At 40.3% G+C, this 20,021-nt stretch overlaps 2 protein-coding genes across 2 annotated transcripts in view; one reads left to right on the top strand and one right to left on the bottom strand.

Annotated features, from left to right (window-relative positions):
• ddx21 (DEAD (Asp-Glu-Ala-Asp) box helicase 21) overlaps positions 1 to 13,001 on the top strand; it is a 14,200-nt gene extending 1,199 nt beyond the window's left edge. The window contains exons 2-16 of the mRNA XM_084066813.1: positions 2,676 to 2,912; positions 3,404 to 3,586; positions 3,721 to 3,793; positions 3,906 to 4,084; positions 4,348 to 4,465; positions 6,088 to 6,273; positions 6,448 to 6,593; positions 7,020 to 7,169; positions 7,419 to 7,580; positions 8,144 to 8,263; positions 8,954 to 9,027; positions 9,504 to 9,663; positions 10,369 to 10,503; positions 11,670 to 11,714; positions 11,938 to 13,001. Of these exons, the coding sequence (XP_083922939.1) occupies positions 2,676 to 2,912; positions 3,404 to 3,586; positions 3,721 to 3,793; positions 3,906 to 4,084; positions 4,348 to 4,465; positions 6,088 to 6,273; positions 6,448 to 6,593; positions 7,020 to 7,169; positions 7,419 to 7,580; positions 8,144 to 8,263; positions 8,954 to 9,027; positions 9,504 to 9,663; positions 10,369 to 10,503; positions 11,670 to 11,714; positions 11,938 to 12,189 (2,220 nt within the window). The 3' untranslated portion in view covers positions 12,190 to 13,001. The remainder of the gene's footprint in view (positions 1 to 2,675; positions 2,913 to 3,403; positions 3,587 to 3,720; positions 3,794 to 3,905; positions 4,085 to 4,347; positions 4,466 to 6,087; positions 6,274 to 6,447; positions 6,594 to 7,019; positions 7,170 to 7,418; positions 7,581 to 8,143; positions 8,264 to 8,953; positions 9,028 to 9,503; positions 9,664 to 10,368; positions 10,504 to 11,669; positions 11,715 to 11,937) is intronic.
• A 2,072-nt stretch (positions 13,002 to 15,073) lies between these two features.
• The window catches only part of chs1 (chitin synthase 1), a gene marked incomplete at both ends in the record, with an annotated part of 29,598 nt that continues 24,650 nt past the window's right edge, over positions 15,074 to 20,021 (bottom strand). The window contains 7 exons of the mRNA XM_084055139.1: positions 15,074 to 15,151; positions 15,274 to 15,340; positions 15,926 to 16,005; positions 16,730 to 16,867; positions 17,783 to 17,893; positions 18,689 to 18,793; positions 19,624 to 19,777. Of these exons, the coding sequence (XP_083911265.1) occupies positions 15,074 to 15,151; positions 15,274 to 15,340; positions 15,926 to 16,005; positions 16,730 to 16,867; positions 17,783 to 17,893; positions 18,689 to 18,793; positions 19,624 to 19,777 (733 nt within the window). The remainder of the gene's footprint in view (positions 15,152 to 15,273; positions 15,341 to 15,925; positions 16,006 to 16,729; positions 16,868 to 17,782; positions 17,894 to 18,688; positions 18,794 to 19,623; positions 19,778 to 20,021) is intronic.

Genomic DNA, 20,021 nt, shown 5'->3' with positions numbered 1-20,021 from the left:
TGACATGATAATATTTGAGGACCAGTGGGTAAAATCATAGAAGTATAGGTTAAAATAATGAAACAACTGGAAGCAAGTAAATAAGCAACTACACTTTAGAAATAAGTCCGAAAAACCGTAACACATAACTACCAATATAAGCAAAGATTGTTAATATAGCAGATACGCATTCTCCATTGGATCCACTAGAGGCGAAGTGGTACACAAATCCTACAAATGGTCTCCTAAGTAGGCATGGTTGTCTTCTCCCCCGAACACCCCACCACCCTCCCCCTCCCCTCTCCCTGGCTGACAACGTCATATGAATGTGTATTTGTGTATGTTCTTCATTAAAGAAAATAAATGCTTTACATGTTTGAAAGCAAACTGTTATTGGCAAATATGCTTTTAAGAAACCTATGAAATTCCCACTACAAACACACATTATTCAGTCTTATGCTAGATGTGCTCCTGTTTCTGCTCAATGTCAACCATATATAGAGATATATAACTATAATTATAAATATATATATATATATACTAGAGGGTCGGGGCGCTGCGCGCCCCTCCCCCCTATCCGCTGCGCGGTGCTTTGTGTTTGTTGGTCTCTATAATATATAAAGCCATAATAGGAGATGTTCCCAATGGAGCTATGCCCAAATATGGAGTGTGTTGTCTGACCTCACTTGGGTCTCGTTGGGCGGTGGTCGGCGATGACGCTAAGGAACAACATGGCCGACTGTAATGTTGTGAGTTTGTGTTAGCCGCAATTAATTATGCTGCGAGGGGGCAGATGTGTGCTGAGCAGTATGAAGTGGCCTACAGACTGCGCGTAGTAATTCTGCACGTTGTGGCGTGTCTTGTTAGTGACATTGATATGTTGTTTTTGTGTTTAGTCCCACACAGTGGCAGGTTTTTTTGGGGGGTTTTGGGTTTAGAAATGTATATATAGATATAGAATATTATATATACCTTATAAATAAAAGGCCCTTATTTATAAGGTATATATTTTACCACTATAGACCATAGTATGTTTAGAAAATTAGCATGAATGTTATGTTTAGCAAAATGTTATGATTCCCAAATCATACCCCATCAACCAAGACAGTTAATAATGGAACATTATATTATTGAGCATTGGAACACACATTTTATTTAATTTTTAATATGTCCATAATGATTTTCACGTACTATATTCACATATATAATCTCAGTTAATCAGTTTTTAGAACATTTTATATGGACAGAGCATAGAGTTAAAAAATAAGGGACAGAGCCCTCTATGTCTCGTCCGTCAGACTGCAGATGGACTCTTCAGATATCTTCCCAAATCTCGCGAGAGTGTGTTGATGGGATAGAGAAAGGTCGATAACAAAGTAGATTTTCTCCTAATTTGTGTCTCTAAAAAAAGCCATTTTAGTATGAAAATCTTGTACATATTGTGTGGCTTGTGATGATTGGGTCCAATATTTAGTTCAGTATCCATGGAGCTAAGGAATGGTTCAGAAGCTGTGTTCACGTTGACTCTTCCATTGGAATCAATAGACTCCAACTTGCTTCCTGTCTCCTAAAAAGGTGTCCACCTACGTCACGCAGAAACGGGAAGTAAACCGGAGATTGCGTATCTTTAAAATAAAAAATCTTTGATATAAGTAACTTCACAGAAAGACAAACCCAAAGTCGCTTATAATAAGCGGACATGGCAACACTGGTCGTGACCAATGGAAAAACACAGTGCGGTGTTAACATGTCGTTGCTGAAGGCGGGGTTTGATGACGTTTCAATAGCTAGGCTGGGGTTAGCTAAATCAGATCAGAAGAAAATAGTTTTACACAAACAGAGGGATATAGGATAGGATCGAGGTGCCCTATATCTGGGCACCTCGATGTAAAATTGTCTCTTTTACATTTGTAATAATTTTTTAAAACTTCAGCTTCTCTCTTCCCCACTTCCCATGTCCCGCCTCCCTGCGTTGTGATTGGCTATTAAAAACATACATTAAAGCATGTACGAGCTCGGCCAAGTAGTAACATAGGACGCCAATCACAACAAGCGACATTATATTTGCCCGGGACCAGACAGTGGTCCCAGCGGGTACATGGGAGAGTGGATTGACTGTCAAGGGACCCTGGATACCGCCTTCCCAAATACAAAAAAAGGTAAACAGGGTCCCAAAAGGGGCTAGGCTGTGGACAGTTCAGAGTCCAGTCTACCAGTGACATCATCGATGGGGAATCCAAGCTAATAGAAACTGCAGGCTTTCTATTCCTGGAAAGTTGCAATGCAAAAACAGAAGCCATTGTTCTCGCGTTAATAAAAATCAAAATAAAAAATGTGAAATCTTGTTGGGGAAAATAAAATCCTGCCTAAAGATGATGTCACTGGTAGACGGGTTTCTGGATTGTCCACAGCCCTCCTATGAGACACAGACTGAGTAGGAAAAAACGGTACCATTTTATTAGTGAGGACCAATTATATGAAAGTTGAAAATGGGTGAAGTCATCCTTTAAAGTAATACAACTTTGTCCATGTTTGGTTTAATTGAGAAAATATGTTGTACAGTGCTAGAGCATGGTTAATCATTCAACATATGTTTTATACTGTAAGTTGACTGTTTGTTTTGCTGCTCATACACAAGTTTACCTGCTTAATGTTTACTGTATCTGAAAATCTACTACCTTTGCCTGCTTTCTTAGAAAATCAAGAAGACCAAGGATGGCAAGAAGAAGAAGCAACAGCTGGAGGTAGAGGAAGAGCAGCCAGATTGTGAGCCTCCGGCCCCAAAAAAGAAGAAAAAAGACAAGCGAGCAGCGGACCAAACCAGTGACGGGGCCATGGACATGAATGGCAACTGTGATGGTGTTAATACGACACCAAAGAAGAGCAAGAATGCAGAACCCGACACAGAACCAGACACGGAGGAAACTGAAAAGGTCTGCACTCTGAGGGGATGAATAGACAGTAATTCCAATCATTTTGGATGTTAACCACTCTAACCATCATCTTTGGGCTATTAAAAAAGAGCAGATCTACAAGCTCATATGAGCTTGTAGATCTGTTATTTTGATCTGTTATTTTTGCACATTTGTGCAAATCTTTGAATATATTTTTTTCAAAGTGAACATCTCAAATCTTTGCTTCTGGGGGTTCTACAAATGTCTTCCAAATCTTAACAGTTTTTTGAAAAAACTTATGTTGCTATTCATTTTATAACTTTTTCATGTCAAGGACCCCCAAAATGATATGTATTTGGCCACAGACCCCCATCCCAAAATGTATTGTTCCAGGGACCCCCCAGAAGCAAATATTTGAGTTACAAATGTTTGCTTTAAAAATACATATATATATTTAAAGATTTGCACAAATTTTCACGATAAAAATAAATAAATAGCAGATCTAGCCTTACATTTATTCCTCTCTTCAGAAAAAGAAAAAGAAAAAGAAGAAATTAACCGAGGAATCGGCCAATGAAGCTTCACCTCAGACCAACGGACAGACAGCCAATGGCGATCCACCTCAGACCAACGGACATTCCACCCCAAACACCCCCATTCAGACCCCATCTCAGTCCAGCGATGACTCAGACATTGACAGTGTGAAAGAAACGGTGAGGCTCTTGAAAGGATTGTGCAGTGTATTTTTAAGTATTAGTAGTATTTTTTTAAACCCTTCTTTTTTTTCCACAATGTAGTATATTAACTATTATTTAAAGTGTTTAAAACCAATTGTTTATTAATTTAGTTGACACCGGAGCAGAAGGAAGGGGCCTTCTCAAACTTCAACCTCTCCCAGGACACCATCAGCCGGCTAAAAGGTAGATTCTATTTTGATATGTTGCCAGCATCCTGGTTTCTCAACACTCAAATACATTAATATCCATATCTCTCTCTCCAATCCTCATGATTCTCGCTTCCTCTCTTTCTTAGCTCGGGGAATCTCTTACCTGTTTGACATTCAGGTGAAGACGTTTAAGGCTGTGTCTGAAGGAAAAGATGTTATCGGCCAGGCCAGAACAGGAACCGGGAAGACGTTCGCCTTTGCCATCCCATTGGTGGAAAAACTACAGAATAACTCAGCGCAGTTTAGCAGAGGACGCCCTCCTAAGGTCAGAATAGTTACATGCATAAAATGTAAACACACAATTATACGGTAGACGGACACCATACTAGTCCTACTAAATGTATGCTGAAAGCGTAGGTGGACTGGACACTTAAAGTAGGGACGACGCATAGAAATATAACTTTTTCCATGTAATTTCTAACACAATTCACTCATTCACTCACTAACTTTCCTATTTGTTATCTCTGTATCTCTTTGTGTCTCCCTCTGCCTCGCTGTCTGTCTCTCTCTTTCTCTCTGCCTGACCAGGTCTTGGTGTTGACTCCAACCAGAGAACTAGCTATCCAGGTGCATAAGGACTTCAAAGACATCACCAAGAAACTCTCTGTTACCTGTTTCTATGGAGGCAGCTCATATAACCCACAGAGTGAGTTACGTGCGCACAAACACAATTACCTTTTAATTCTCCGAAGGGATATTGCAATATAATAGAAATTAATTTGCCAGTAAAAACAAATAAGGCTCTTGTCTGTGTGAGTGGTGTTGGCGGGGAGATCATCTTTGCAGATGTCAGCACGTAAATGAGTGACAGTATTGTTAATGACAACCCAACTGACTTGTGACACTGTTAGGAACCACATTACCTAATAATAACCACTAAAATGGTTGTGCAAATGCTGCAGCATTTGCAGAGGCCCTCCACAAAGTTTCTTGCTTTGGGAGGAGAGCAGAACACGGTGCCGACCCTCCACAGACAGTTATTACAGAACAGCTCTTCCTTAACAGTTACATAGTTATGACTTTCTCGATCGTCACCATTGTTTGTTTCTTTTGACTCTTCACTGCCATCTAGTGGATAAAATGCTTAACATCCATACCAATGTAAAGTATGTGAGCACACTGAAACAGTGACGGTCGGTTACATCACTTGAAATGGACATATTTATTTTCATATGTAAAGGGAGTTTAAATGGGCTTTAACCACTAGCATTAGCAACCCTAGCATCCATATTCTGGGCATGTCATGTTAGGCAAAGATTCAGCGAAAAAGGTGAACATTTCATTGATGAACATTTTGGTGACAACTCCCTCCACACTGTTGGAAATTCCCAGGCGACTACCATTTTGTTTGTCAGGGCAGCTCCTTCTTGAAAGTTAATCTATTCATTAACTTACATTGTTGGTCAAATTATATTTTGTCTATTTGTGAATAGCGGTTTTAGCGTCTGATCATCAATACACCTAATTGTCTAAGGGAAGTAGCCGTTTATCGATCTACTGCCGGTGGCTCTGTGGCCACGAAGCTACTAGCCGCTAGGTAGCATCTGAAACAGTCCGTGGTTGGGATGGCTCTTATTTTTCATAAGCTTGCAAGCTTTTCTGACAGTGTATTTCGTATATGTCCTGTATGGAATGAAGCTTGCATCGGCTGATGCACTCGGCTGTTCGCATGACCCTCTGCAATACTTTGTGGTTAAGGTCAGTACAGTTCCCATACCAGGCAGTGATGCAACCAGTCAGGGCGCTTTCGGTGGTGCCTCTGTAAAAACTTGTAGGACCTTGGGGTCCATACCAAACGTATTCAGTCGCTTGAGAAAATAGCGGCGCTATTGTGCCTTCTTCACCACTAGTTCAGTGTGTACTGTAAGTCCCAAGGTTTTTGAACTTGCTGATCCTTTCCTCCTTGGTGCCATTGATGTAGATGGAGTGTGTGCTCTCTCTATGACTTCCTGTAGTCCACGATTAGCTCTTTGGTCTCCTGACACATTCTCTATCACTCTCCTGTAGGATGTCTCATTGTCTTGAGTGATCAGTCGTATCATCAGTGAACTTGACCACTAAGTCGGAGCTGTAGGTTCAGTGCACATGGATACATTTTAGGTGCATGTGTATATAAACAACGTTCTACCGTGTACACGCACACGCACACGCACACAGACCTTGAGCATATGACCACCATTCAACTTTGTTATTTGAAAGAAATTGCTAAAAATGACATTGCTCCTTATTATGCATTCGTTTCTAATCTTGATTCTCTCCTTCCTCTAGTGGATGCCATCCGTATGGGTATCGATGTTTTGGTGGGGACCCCTGGTCGCATTAAGGACCACCTCCAGAACAATAAACTGGACCTCTCCCAACTCAAGCATGTTGTTCTGGATGAAGTTGACCAGATGTTGGACATGGGATTTGCAGACCAGGTTGAAGAAATACTGTCTTCAGCATATCAGAAAGGTAATATATGAGAGATGTTATTATTTAGCTTCAGAGACTTAGTTAACGCTCATGTACAAATTGTTACAGTGGACCTCCATGAATAAAAGTACCTGTTGCATTGTATACATTTACATCTCCTGTCTGTGTCACTCACTCATCACTGTAACCATCTGTGTGCCTTGTCCCCCCCAGATTCTGACACTAACCCTCAGACATTGCTGTTTTCGGCCACCTGTCCCTCCTGGGTCTATGACGTTGCAAAGAAATACATGAAGCCAGGGTACCAGCATGTCGACCTCATAGGCACGAAAATGTCGAGAGCCGCAACAACTGTAGAGGTAAGAGTTCATGTCTGCATCTCTGTTTACACCTGAGCTAAAGTAGCATGTAAATTGTGTACCACAAGAACCCTTTTCAAAAACACTCTGTGCAGAGGGCTATGCTCACAATGCACCGCGATGCGTTGTGAGGTTTTGGTGTGAGCTTGTAGATAAGCTGTTTTTGGCAAAGAGATTTGGTGTAGAGGAGGAAAAGGAGGGCCTAGGCCCCTGGGGACTGCGGCCAATAAGGTATGTAGGATTTAAGCGGTTAAAGCTTTAACCTGCGTAATCCCCCACGTTTTCGAAAAGGTTAGTTTTGATGTGGTTTTAAAAGTCAGCTTTTATGAACTTTGACTTCAGTTTTATATTTGCATTGGAAGCATTTAGCAGTTGTATTCATCCAAAAATGTGATGGGCTGAATGAATCCGTCTCCTCCCCTCCAGCATCTGGCCATAGCATGCCACTGGTCCCAGCGTGCAGCAGTGCTTGGTGATGTGGTCCAGGTGTACAGTGGTAGCCTGGGCAAAACCATCATCTTCTGTGAGACCAAGAAAGAGGCAGACGAACTATCCATGAATCCGTCAGTCAAACAGGTACACACACACACACACACACACACACACACACACACACACACACACACACACACACACACACACACACACACACACAATGAACCAATGGAATGGTTGGCATTACCCAGTGAAACGTCTTGCTAATTCAAACCCAAACATAATGAAGCACGTCCTTCTGTGTCACTATCTCAAACATGAATATGAAAAAGCTTGTTGTTTCTTATTGTATTCCTACTGTGTAACATGCTGAATGTGATTCTATTTCAGAGTTGCCAGGCCCTCCACGGTGATGTCCCTCAGAAACAAAGAGAGATAACACTGAAAGGCTTCAGAAAGGGGTCCTTTGAGGTTCTGGTGGCCACCAACGTAGCAGCCCGTGGGTTAGATATCCCTGAAGTAGACTTGGTAATCCAGTGCTCTCCACCAAAGGTATATTTTGTTGTATTATATAATATTATGTTATATTACTGGCGATAATTATAACCGGGCCTGGACATACTGTAGCTGATGTGAACTATTGGTCTCAAGGTATAGAAACATTAATTCAATGTTTTGGCTTTTATTAGCAATATGAATACACTTTTTTTAAAACAAAAGCATGTTGGCAGGGAGACATTACAGCTGCAATCTGGAACTTATTTGAATTAATAAAATGTTGTTTAAACAATCTGTATGGTAGAGTATGTTAATACAAAATAAATAGCTCATCTGCAGTGGTTGGAGGTGGTCTCCCTACTCTTCCATTGAGAAACGTAGACCCTGGTGTTAACTGTTGGTTAGGACTCTTACTAGTGGACACGTATTATTACATCAAGGTCATAAGCGCACCAGAGGCCTGAGTTTGAGTCTCGGGTAGCACATAAAACTAGTAGATTGCACTTTTTAAAATTATGATAATGAGCCACACATCATCCTAAATTGATGAAAATCTAGAACTTGGTGTGTCTGTACCTAATTTTCCGACTCTTCTGTCCGTTTGTCTGTTATATAAGGATGTGGAGTCCTACATCCACCGTTCAGGGCGTACAGGCCGAGCAGGCAGGACTGGAGTGTGTATCTGTTTCTACCAGAGGAGAGAAGAGGAGCAACTGCGCTACGTAGAGTACAAAGCTGTGAGTCACTATGTACATTTGACATTTTTGATTTTCTTTCCAGGGGACGGGATGAGAGGAGCTGAGTGACAGACAAGTGGCTATGTTAGAACTGTTTGAGCAACAGCTGCATGGAAAACGAGGCTTCAACCACATGAACCCTAACATCCCTATTCTGGGGGCGAACATTCGGTTGAAAATAGCTGATCTACAAGCTCACAACGTGTCGAGTTGCGACACTTTGTGAGCTTGTGATAGGCTATTTTATGCAAAGATATTGAGTGTAAAGCAAAGAACAGAAGGGCGCCTAGTTTAAAAAAATTTTTTTTAAACTTTTATACTGTATGTCTTATTTGTATGATATATGGACCCCCTACGTGTCTGAAATAACGTTTTGAATTGAATTGAATTGAATATAGACACCAGTAATAACTAACTAACTAACTATATGGTTTTAGTGGTTTTAATCCGTGGGTTTCAAAACCTGGAGTGAGGCATGGAAAGAGGAGACGGAAAGACAAAGTAAACGAAGAGCAAAGGGAGGCTAGAACTTAATGGAGGTTGAGCCGCTATACTACAATGGCAAGGCAAACGTCACCTTTAACCAATAGAGTTCAAGTATGGGAAACAGATTGTTGGCATCTGTTCATTTAACTTTATTGCTGGCTGAATTTCTTAGTTCATTATTGCTTTGTTTCATCCTGCAACCAGGGCATCACATTCCGACGTATTGGCATCCCCACTGCCAGTGACATCGTCAAGTCATCCAGCGATGACACTCTCAAGTAGGTATCCGTGGCAACCAGTACTTTGCTAACTTGAACTTGGAGTAGCCTTAATCAGTGGTGTTCTATATTCCCAGTGGGGAGAGCCAGCCAGGTGGAATGAGTTAAAAAGATGTTTGCATCCGGTATAACTGGAAGGCCTTTGGCTCACTGCCTGGCTGCCCGAGGCAAGAACACACATCAGACACAGGCAATGCTATGAATGACATGTTGCTTGTACATCACACATAAACCGCTGTTAATGTATGCTCTCCCCAGTGACAGAGCAGTACATGTTGTACCATATTGTGAATTAGTGGCAATATTTTGTCTCGATAAGAGAAATAAAACAAAATATATATTCGGTTATGACGGCAATACTTTTTGACTTACTATATATACAATAATGTTATTTTTTTCTTGGCATACATACTTAAAGCATTGATTTATCCTAAGAACATCTTTTAATTTCAATGTAACCTTTGAATCATATCCAGGCTTTTAGCCTCCGTACCGGCTTCTGCCATCAGCCACTTCAAAGAGTCTGCTGAGAAGCTGATTGAAGAGAGAGGAGCAGTTGAAGCTTTAGCTGCTGCCTTGGCCCATATTTCTGGAGCTACCAGTCTAGAAGAAAGATCCCTGCTCAACTCTGATGCGGTGAGTTATATATGTATGTGTGTGTGTATATATATATATCAAATCAAATCAAGCTTTATTTATATAGCACATTTACAAACAGGCAAGCTGAACCAAAGTGCTGTACAGGCAAATTCAAATACATCAATGCAAGAAAAATAACAGAGCAAGATCACAAAACATTTGAGAGCAACAAAAGAAGACACTTTAAAAGGCAACATAAAGAGAGGGAAAGGGAAATATGTAAGTATGTAAGTGGAGGTTACATATAGGCTAGGTGCATAAACTAATACATGGGATAAGATAAAGGCAAAAAACGTGCAAATTAGATGCTGTTAAAAGCGAGGGAAAAAAGATAAGTTTTGAGTTTGGCCTTGAAAGCCCCGATCGATTGGGGGGAATATGTGTGTGTGTGTGTGTGTGTGTGTATATATGTGTATGCATGTATGCATGCATGCATGTATGCATGCATACATGTATGCATGCATGCATGCATTCTTGCTGCGGGAGTTGGTTCATAAGCAATCATACAGACAGTCCAACCAGTGCATTCGCACACAAACACCTACCAACCTCTTTTTCTCCCATCACTTTATATCTACGGCTACGCATGTCTTAGTTTTCCAGTTATATCTTACTTAAAAGTTCTAGTTTAAGGGCCCTTGCAGTACATTGCAGTACATATCTAACTCTGTTGTTCTGTCCTTGTGTCTTTGCTGTGTACAGGGTTACACTACACTTAAGATGGAGTGTTCTCAGGAGATGCACAGCATGAGTTACGCCTGGAGATCCCTCAAAGAACAGCTAGGAGACGAGATTGAGGAACACGTACAGAGAATGAACGTACTTAAAGGCAAAAGTGTATGTACACACACACACACACACACACACACACACACACACACACACACACACACACACACACACACGTATATAGGCACAGGCAGTAGCGCAGAGATTTTCTGGATTGTCCCTCTTTTTAGAATTATAGAATCACCCAGTAAGGATTGCATGTTCTTTGAAAAGTTGTGTGATGTAGAAAATTCCCTTTCCTTACTTACACTCTTCCTGTGGATATGTATTTGAATACTTGCTGCCCTAATCTCCTGTAGCATTTAAATAACTTTACCAGTTACAGTTAAGCCCACTGAATATGACTCATGGGGCCCTTATCTTGCACGATGCCATATGCCTTATCCCTAATCTTCTTATGCATTTTTGTAATACTTTGAAAAACATTTTAAAATAGTCAAAATAGCCAATCTACAAGCTCACAACAAGTAGCTGTAGCTCGACTATTTTCACTATTTTAAAATGTTTTTCAAAGTATTAAAAACACCTAAGAAGATTAGGGATAAGGCCCATGGTGTATTTTACATTATTGCCGACCAAGCATTTATCGCACGTTACTGCCAACCAAGCGTTTATCTAAAAAAATGCATAAAAGTTGTGTAGTTGCTAGGTGCCTATCTGGAAGCATGGGAACCCACAGTAAATACAAAGAAAGGAGATAATTATCTATGCCAGGGGTGTATTTGAAAATACCTTAGGGCCGACTGCATCCCCTGTCATACTGTACCTAAAGACCATAACGGAGTCACATACAAATGCATTGCATTGAAACAATTTTATTTAACTGCAGTGCAATATCAATAGTGTTTTGTTGGCAGTGTAGCAAAAGACAAAATGTCATTCATCTGTGCTGTGAACAAAACAAAAACATTTTTTTCACATGCATGCACATCATTGCTATATTTACAGGCCAATACATTGTCTTTTGTTCAAATGGCAGTGTAGCCAAATGTAACCAGATGTGAAAAGGTTTCTACACTTGAGACTGAAACATCACAAGGAACGAGTAGAAATTCCAGTGAGAATTAGAATTTGTTGAAGCAAAAGTTCATTTCAAAACGATCAGAAAGTCAAAGTATGAATTTCAGAAGACATTTCACTTTGACATGTCTGATCTATGCACACAGATTTTTGCTCACTCAGGTGTGCATTTTGTTTTTTGTCTTGTCAAACAGGGAGTGTGTTTCGACGTCCCATGTGCCAAAGTCAAAGAGATGCAGGTGAGTTCTAAGCCAAATTGCATTCACATTTATCACTCTTTGGTCAGTGTTGGTTTATGTCTGAATGTGAGCCAAAATGTATAACATTAAAGTAGTTCAAAGCAATATACATATTTTTTTAAATACATTTGGTATCTGATTATTAGCTTTGTAATTGATATGTAAAGTGAAGTGTTTTTGTTTATCTGTTAATATCTGGCCCACCATCTCACTCGTCTATTAGGACAACTGGAAGGATGGTCGCCGTTGGCAACTGTCTGTCTGTACAGAACTCCCAGAATTGGAGGAGAGGCAGCATAACAACCGCGGTGATAGAGGCTTTGGCGGCGGCGGTGGTGGTGGTGGTTACCGTGGCAACAGAGGCTTTGGCGGCGGCAGAGGAGGAGGGTTCCGAGGCGGAAGGGGTCGCAGTGGTGGTCGTGGAAATGGCTTCCGAGGCCAGAAACGCAACTTCAGCCAAGCCTTTGATCACTGAAAACCCCACCCACGTTCTATAACCCTGCTCTGGACTGATACGATTTGCTGATTTTCTTTATTGGCTACCAGCGATGGACTTTGCTGTATACACACCGTGGCCATTGTTGGTGCTTCTGAATAATCTTGCCAATCCGATGTGGCCAACATTTTACAAGCTTAAATTGAATCACAGGAGAGGTGACCATGATGAAAGAGTTATGTGAACCTACTGTTTGATCAGCTTTGACGAGTCAACCCCTATTTAGATGGTCATGAGATGACTGGCACTGTGCCACAAAGACAGAAAAAAATATGCTTTTTTTTTTCTCTCTCTGTGTAGGTGCAGCAGCTGGCAGCCTTTTAGTGATGCCTGGTGTGTTTCTTTAGGTAACACTTTTGTTGAAATATGGTTAATATATTCATGACGTCCATACCATATACACAATATAGCATATTTACCATATAAAATTGCCACCTGAACAGGTTTAAATTACATGGATACTTATTCAAAGCTGGCATGAACAAATCAGATGACATTAACGTATCATCTGTCATTACCTTTTATAGCACTCTTGCTGGAGTGATTTGTATTCAGGCATTATGAATATCCTGTCAACTGGGTCTCGGGGAAAGAAGAGTTGCTGGTTTTTTTTACTGCCTTTTTGGGGAACAGTGTTTGGCGTGGTTAGACTCAAGCTTTGAAAAGTGCAAGTCACACCATTCTGAACTGCTTGCCTGCCACTAACAAACCTGAAAAGAGTGTCGACTTGAGGCATGTCGTCAACACTCTTTTTCAGTTGAAAATATGTCATTTTCATCAAGCAACACTCAGTGAAAAAGCCTAAATTAGCCGTAACTGTACAATTGCCACTTGTGCTGAGTATGGTGGAAGGTGCCTTGTGAGGCACCATTTTTGCTCTAAATCCACAGGGAATGTTTAAGACGAGCGTGTTATAACGTCCACTTCAGCGTGAGTGCCACCCTGAAACCTGTCCCCAAAATGACATCAGATGATTGCATTTGCAATTGCTTCTATAACTGTGTCTTGTGTACTGCATCCATTCATTTGAATGAGTTAACTTGGTCATTAAAAGAGGTCTGAAAGAAGAGAATACGTTTGTGTCTTCTGTTTTTAAATTTGGTATAAGGGCAGAGGGTCGCAAAGTGATGTAATTATTCTTGAGGTGCTTGTACTTACAGTACAGTTCAGGTAGCACAGTCAAAGGTTATGCTCAAAGGAAAACAAAGGACGACAAAAAGTCTCTTCCCAAACTTTCATCTTAAATTCCAATTAATGTTGTGTGGAGGAAGAAGGCCCAAGTAAGCATCCCTGGGTCAAAGTGATGCTGTGTAGGATTGGCTGCTATGGATGAGCATGAACAGGATTACTGCTTGGATATGCCTGTGAGGTGAATTGAAGGACCAAATAAAGGATTGTGTAGTAAATGATTGCTCCCCATTCCCCTGGCTGTGTCTCGCCCGTAGATATGGGTTCACAGTTGACATTCTTCCACTCAAGTTTGTTCAGTGGTGTTTTTTTGTAGATATTTCTTTATTATAACATTCATGTGAACACAGAGAGACATTCTCGAGATAACTGCACAATAAGGAAATCTAATCGTAACAAAAGGAATAAGAAAAAAAGGCAGGATAAACAGAAAATAGTTAACTTATTAACTTTACAGAACTATACTGACTGCTTTTTTAAACACAGACTAGCCCCCTTTTTGTACATCCCAGCTTTTTATAGTTTTTTGTTCCTGGTCCTACTCATACCAAGGCTGGTGACCAGATCGCCATATCCCATTTCATGTTGGGTTCAGTTTTCATTGTTACAGCATATTCGTATTATTTCGATAATTCCATTCATTCATATACACAGGTATGCAGTACTTATAATAGGGTTGTAAAGATGTTTCTAGAAGCTCCTTATCTTGAGTTAGACCTTGACCAACTTATATGGAGTTAGACCTTAACCTAGCGTCTCTATTCTGGGGTGAACAGAAATGGCAGATCTACAAGCTTACAAGGGGGCCTAGTAGACCCCTGGGGGGACTCCGGTCAACTAAGGGTTTAGCTGGTTAATTACTGTATGTGCAATTTCATTCAATGTAAAACATTTAAGTTATCCTGCTGTTGAGACACATTTGTAGCATCATTTCATCAGCTGGCCACATACTAGGAATTGACATGCAGTTACTGTATAGGTTTTGATCCAGAGTTGCAACTTGGAGTAACTGCAAGCCTCTTGAAAAGCAGCAGTCGTAGTAGTACTGTCTCTAGGAGGAGTTCTGCTATCAATTCATAACCTCTCTAAATTAAGATTAAATACTAATTCAAATAAGCATCAGTTTAAATACATTCAAATGGTCACTTCACTAAAGACATTATAGAAGCCTTCGGGTCCAATGTAAACACACTATACACTAGACAGTTTAAATATGGTGCCTTTCCTTCAAACATTTCAGTATGGAACATTTCATTATGCTTAAGTGTTTACTCTGTAAATGTTTACTTTTTCTAAATAGTGATGTGAAGTTGATTTTCATCATTGAAACTGAAATAAGTTTTTTTTTTAAATGGGGGGAAAAAGCATATGATTACATTGTATGTAAGTTATTCAAGGGAAAACAGAAATGTACCTGCCCACTAGTTACCATTTGACATCTGAACAAATCAATATGAAAACAATGCTATGAGGCTGTTCTGTACCATTTGTATGCAATTAAATTATAAAAATAAATTGTAATTTACATTATAAATACATCAAAACTGACACAATTTCTCAGTACAAATGAATTCCCATGCTTTTCCACTGGTTACAGGCAACTGGTTGCTAAATAGTTACAAATAATGTAATGCCATTAAATGTGTTGTTGATGGTTACAGTTGGTTGCTGTTGACTACATTTGCAAGTCATCCCCGGTGATAACCAATCCGTTGGCTATCTGGTTCTCTATAATCATTCCATCATCATCCTCCTAGACAACACATACATTCAAAGTTAAAACAGCATTAGTGTGTGTGTGTGTGTGTGTGTGTGTGTGTGTGTGTGTGTGTGTGTGTGTGTGTGTGTGTGTGTGTGTACAGGTGTGTCACTTACGTCTTCCCTCTCCTTGTAGTCTTTCTCTGTGCTGCGATAAGATACTACGTGGATCAGAGTGTAGACCCTAGAAAGAAATAGAGAGAGGACAAGTGGAATAGAGGCGATTATACACAGTATACACACAAGAATACACATTTTGAATCAAAATGCAATGACGATGAGGCATATTCCTTAAAAATAGGATGGGGTTAGGCACAAATAATCAAAATCTATCCTCATCCAGTGGGAAGGAAAATATTTAGCACAGATGAAATACATTTGTTAAGCTAATTTCAGAGCTAAAAACCATTAAACATTTAACCCAAACCTCAATTTCAGGTGAAGAGAATAATGTTTCCTTCTTAAACGCATCATTTCTATCCAGACTTTGAGGCCTAATTTCTGCCCAAAGCAAAATGAGTTAATATATAACATCAAAATCAGTTTAACAAGTATAACTCATTTTCAAAAGAATCTTGAATAAATGTGAAAACATTTTAACAACACAATTCTTGTATGGGGGTCCCTGGCACAAAATATTTTCAGATGGGCGTCTGCCATAGAGCTATATAAGAACAGGGTCCGCAGCTGAATACATATTAATTTGGGGGTCTGTGACAGGAAAAAGTTTGAGAACCACCGCAGTATATAGTATGTCTAGTTCTAGTACCTGTGATACAACATAGCCAGGAACTGAATGAGGAGAAGAACAGCGAATGACAACAGGAACATTAGACTGAGAGGCTCCACCTGTCAATCATCATCACAAACAAGAAAAGTAATGTTATGAGTTATGACATCAAATAAAAACATGTTCAAACTAAAGATTTAGCAAAAGTGTACATTTTCTATTCCGTCAAGCTACTATTATTCCATAAGATAAAGATAAGATAAAGAAAACTTTATTGTCCATTAAATTGACATAAAATGGAAATTTGTCTTTGGCACACCAGCAGTCAGTTACAACAATAAAACATTACAAAAATACATAGGTGCATTAAAATACTATATAGAAATGCACTCACATTAACACAACAACAGTGGTCATGAGCAGTGGTGATTAAACTATTTAAACATTTTCTTATTTAAAATTTCCACAGCAGTTGGCACAAACGACGTTTTGTAACCCTTCTTGTTTGTTAAGGACTTTGTCTTAAGGAAGTTAAGGAATCCTAGTTATTTAGTTATTTATTTACTATACATTTACTCACAGTGTTAAGTAAAAAGCCTATGCACTGGCATGTCAATTAGTTTGCAGTATAATGAGCCACTAAACAATGAAAACATTTGTCTTTATCAACAGACACCAGTGCTGCTGAAGAAACAATACTCTGACAGCCCTGTTGAAACATTTCTCACAATACGACTAACGTCTGATGAAGACAAATTGAATATTGAAATTGCTTTTCATTCCCATCATTATCGGCCATATGTCATGATCTGTCTGGTGGTTCAGCCATGGTTTCTTGCTAACCTTGAGGTATTCATCAGACTGTGTGCCATTTGGATAGAACTTGGGGATCTTGATGCTGATGACATCATTTCCTATGGCTTGCAGGAAGAAGGTAGCTACCACCCACAGCACGTTGATGATGAAATATAGAAAGACCGCCTGCAGGGAGGAGAGACACATGAAGTCTTTGCATGAGACAGACAGATAATTACGTTAATTAGCGGTATAGAACATAAAGATTCCAGCAAAACAAATCAATGGCGAACTGACCCTGTGGAAGGAGCATTATTACTAAAACCTTCCTTCTGAACTCAGGTCCTGATGTTATGTCCATTTAACTAAATACTAGAAGAGTATAGCCGCACACTTGTAGCTGCCGATGCAAGTTTTATTGTGGCTGTCTTCTTCAGGGCCCCCCTGAAGAAAGGGGGCCCTGAAGAAGGCAGCTTAGTCTGTCCGCAACGTTGGTAATCTTTCTGTCTCTGTGTCCACAATAAAATTAGCATCGGCAGCTACGAGTGTGCGGCTATAACCGGAAACCCTTATACGTAACTAGAGTATACCTTTCAATCCGGCAACCCCTTTTGGGGTTGTTGTTGCTATGTACAGTATATATGTATAGGTCAGGATTTAGAAAGCGTTTTTAGAATCGGCCTCAGATCTAAATGGGTTAAGCCGTTGGCTGGCACCTCACAAGGACCGGTGTGCTGTGCATCTTTGTATATCCATTTAACTAACCATTTACTCCACAATGCCTGGGGGACAATGACACTCAAAACAATCCTCAACACAGAAGAATGCCACAGACAGTTAGATGATGGACGCTTCCATTAAATAATTAAACTAAATCCCACAAAGTATACACCAATGAATTGGTTTGTTACACATAAAAAGCTGCAACTTTTGGGTGTCTTTGTAATTATGACATGAATACTGATGTGGACAAAGGCACACTCATTATTATGAGAGTTTGTAATTTACCTGATACCCAAAATATTTCTGCATAACTATGTGGATTATGATTGAATGTATGTATTTATTTTGATATATACACAAACACACAGTGTCACTGACCTTATTGCGTAGTGATTTCAACTCTTTGGTGACCTCATCCAAGTGCGCCTTTGTGTCAACAATAGGGGTCAGGTAGCGATCTATGAGCTTGATCCAGAAGTCGTTCTCAGCCTAGGCACAAACACACTTATCACTCACCATCACTCTTTTCAATGCAAGTCAATATCCTGATTATTGTTCTTGGGAAAGCAACAAAATAAGGCGAGAAATGAATTTGCAGAGGTAAATGCGATTACAAAAAATGTAATTGCTGTCGTTCACAAAGTGTTTGTTACAATCTTCAGTGTGCTTGGTGTTGACAATGAATACTGGAATCTACACAGGATTATTTCCATAGACGTATTCATCCCACTGACAGAGCCACTGAGGTTGAAAGCACCGCTGATATCAGTGATTATTCTATCGATAAATATTTCAATTATAGAATAATCGAAAAGCAGTTATTTCTTTTATAGTTTTTATACCAACAAATCTTTTTATAATCGACTAATGTCGACCATTAGTCTGATTAGCCTTAACTTTTGCAGCCTTCACAGTCCATATATGCTATTGCATTTAAAGTCATACAAACAACACAGCATGCATGTACTTTTTTATGCATGTGTATTATGTGTGTATTCAGTTGAGCATTAGCTGTAGATAAGTGGTTTATTAGTAATCAGGGACACAAAATAAATCCTAATTATGTTTAACCGCTTATGGTCTAAATGCTTCTTGGTACAGCAAATAGCATAAAAAGTCGATCTACAAGCTCACACCACATCGCGATGTGACACGTTGTGAGCTTGTGGATCTGCTATTTTTCAAAGACCCCCTCCAAATTGATTATTATCTAAAAAATGTTATACTTGATTAAATTGATTTGTTCAATTAAATGTTGCAGCCCTAGTTGAAAGTACATCTTACCTCATCTAACTTTTGCACCTGCGGGGCGATTAGAGTTTTCTCTATGGCTCTTTTCACCCTTCTCTCTAATCTCTCCATTCTGTTGGTCTTCAGGATACGACGAGCCTGGGGAGAGATGTCAAATATTCATTCATTCATTCACTTACTTTCGTTCTCTCTCGCCCTCTCTCTCTCTGTCTCTCAAGTACTTCTTCTTTTCCCTCTCAATATTTTGTTCTTTTTCCCCTTTTCTCCAAATGTTGTCATTCTGTAAATTCCCAATTATCCCTTTTACTGCAGTCCCTTGTCATACTGCTGACCCCTACTGGCTGGTTCGTTAGGGAGAGTGTCTCCTCCGGTTCACGTGATGCTACCAGTCCGCTTATTTTCACCCGAGGAGCCCCACCGGGAGGATGGAATGCATGCGGAGGAACACGCTATTCCTCTCAGTTCAGCTCCTTGCTGAACAGGTGCCCTGACCAGCCTGTAGATGACCCTCCCTGCCCGGCTTCCGCTTCCCTCCCTCCAAACATGGCTAATTGTGTTAAATTGAGCGCCCAGCCAAGCCAGATGCACCACGGAGGATTCAAACCCCTAGTCTCCGCAGTGGTGGGCAAGAGCTTTACTCCTACGACCCCCCCCCCCCCCGGACACCCCTCTCCTGTATTTCTAAACCTTGGTTTTCATTTGAGCCTGGGAGATCGACATCATCAGTCATTCGGCCACCGGGGCAATTTATAAAACCGTCGGCCATAGATAGAGTAGCAGGTGAAACATTTGTCTTTCTAGTTGGCATTGCAACGGTAACCAGACTATTTCAACAGAAAACAACCCCACTGGCTCCTCTGGGAAAAAGGTTAATAAGTATTTGTTCAAGTGGACACTTTTTCAAAAGGCCTTTTGTCCTCTAGACTGCAGCTGAAACAGTATTTCAGTAGAAGCAGCAGATTATATACCTGCTCGCTCAACGTGTGCTGCAGTTCCTCCAGCTGGCCGTCTGTCAGTATGTCCTCTGGTCCCACTCCACTCAGCTCTCCAGAGACAGTGTCTGTTAGCATTAAGACCAGCTCTTCACACACATCGTCCTGGTTTTTGTTACGCAGAGTGTATCTGTGGACAGAAGCACATGACAAAGTAAAAATTCAGTTCATCATTCCAGTTGCAGGACTTGCCTGTGGTTTAAAATGTGTGTAACGATGATGCAATAAATCAAGCTTCTTTGTTTGGTTCTCTGAGGTATGTGTGTTGACACCAGCTAATATACTGTCTATGGGCATGCATAAACACATGCACGCAAGCGGGCACACACACGCACATACTGTAGGTAAAATGAGAGTTACGGTTAAGCAATTGA

Source organism: Gymnoscopelus microlampas (assembly GCF_963454915.1).
Source record: "Gymnoscopelus microlampas genome assembly, chromosome: 1".
NCBI lineage: Eukaryota > Metazoa > Chordata > Actinopteri > Myctophiformes > Myctophidae > Gymnoscopelus > Gymnoscopelus microlampas.
The sequence above is the reverse complement of the archived record's forward strand: the minus strand, read 5'-3'. Positions and strand labels throughout refer to the sequence as shown.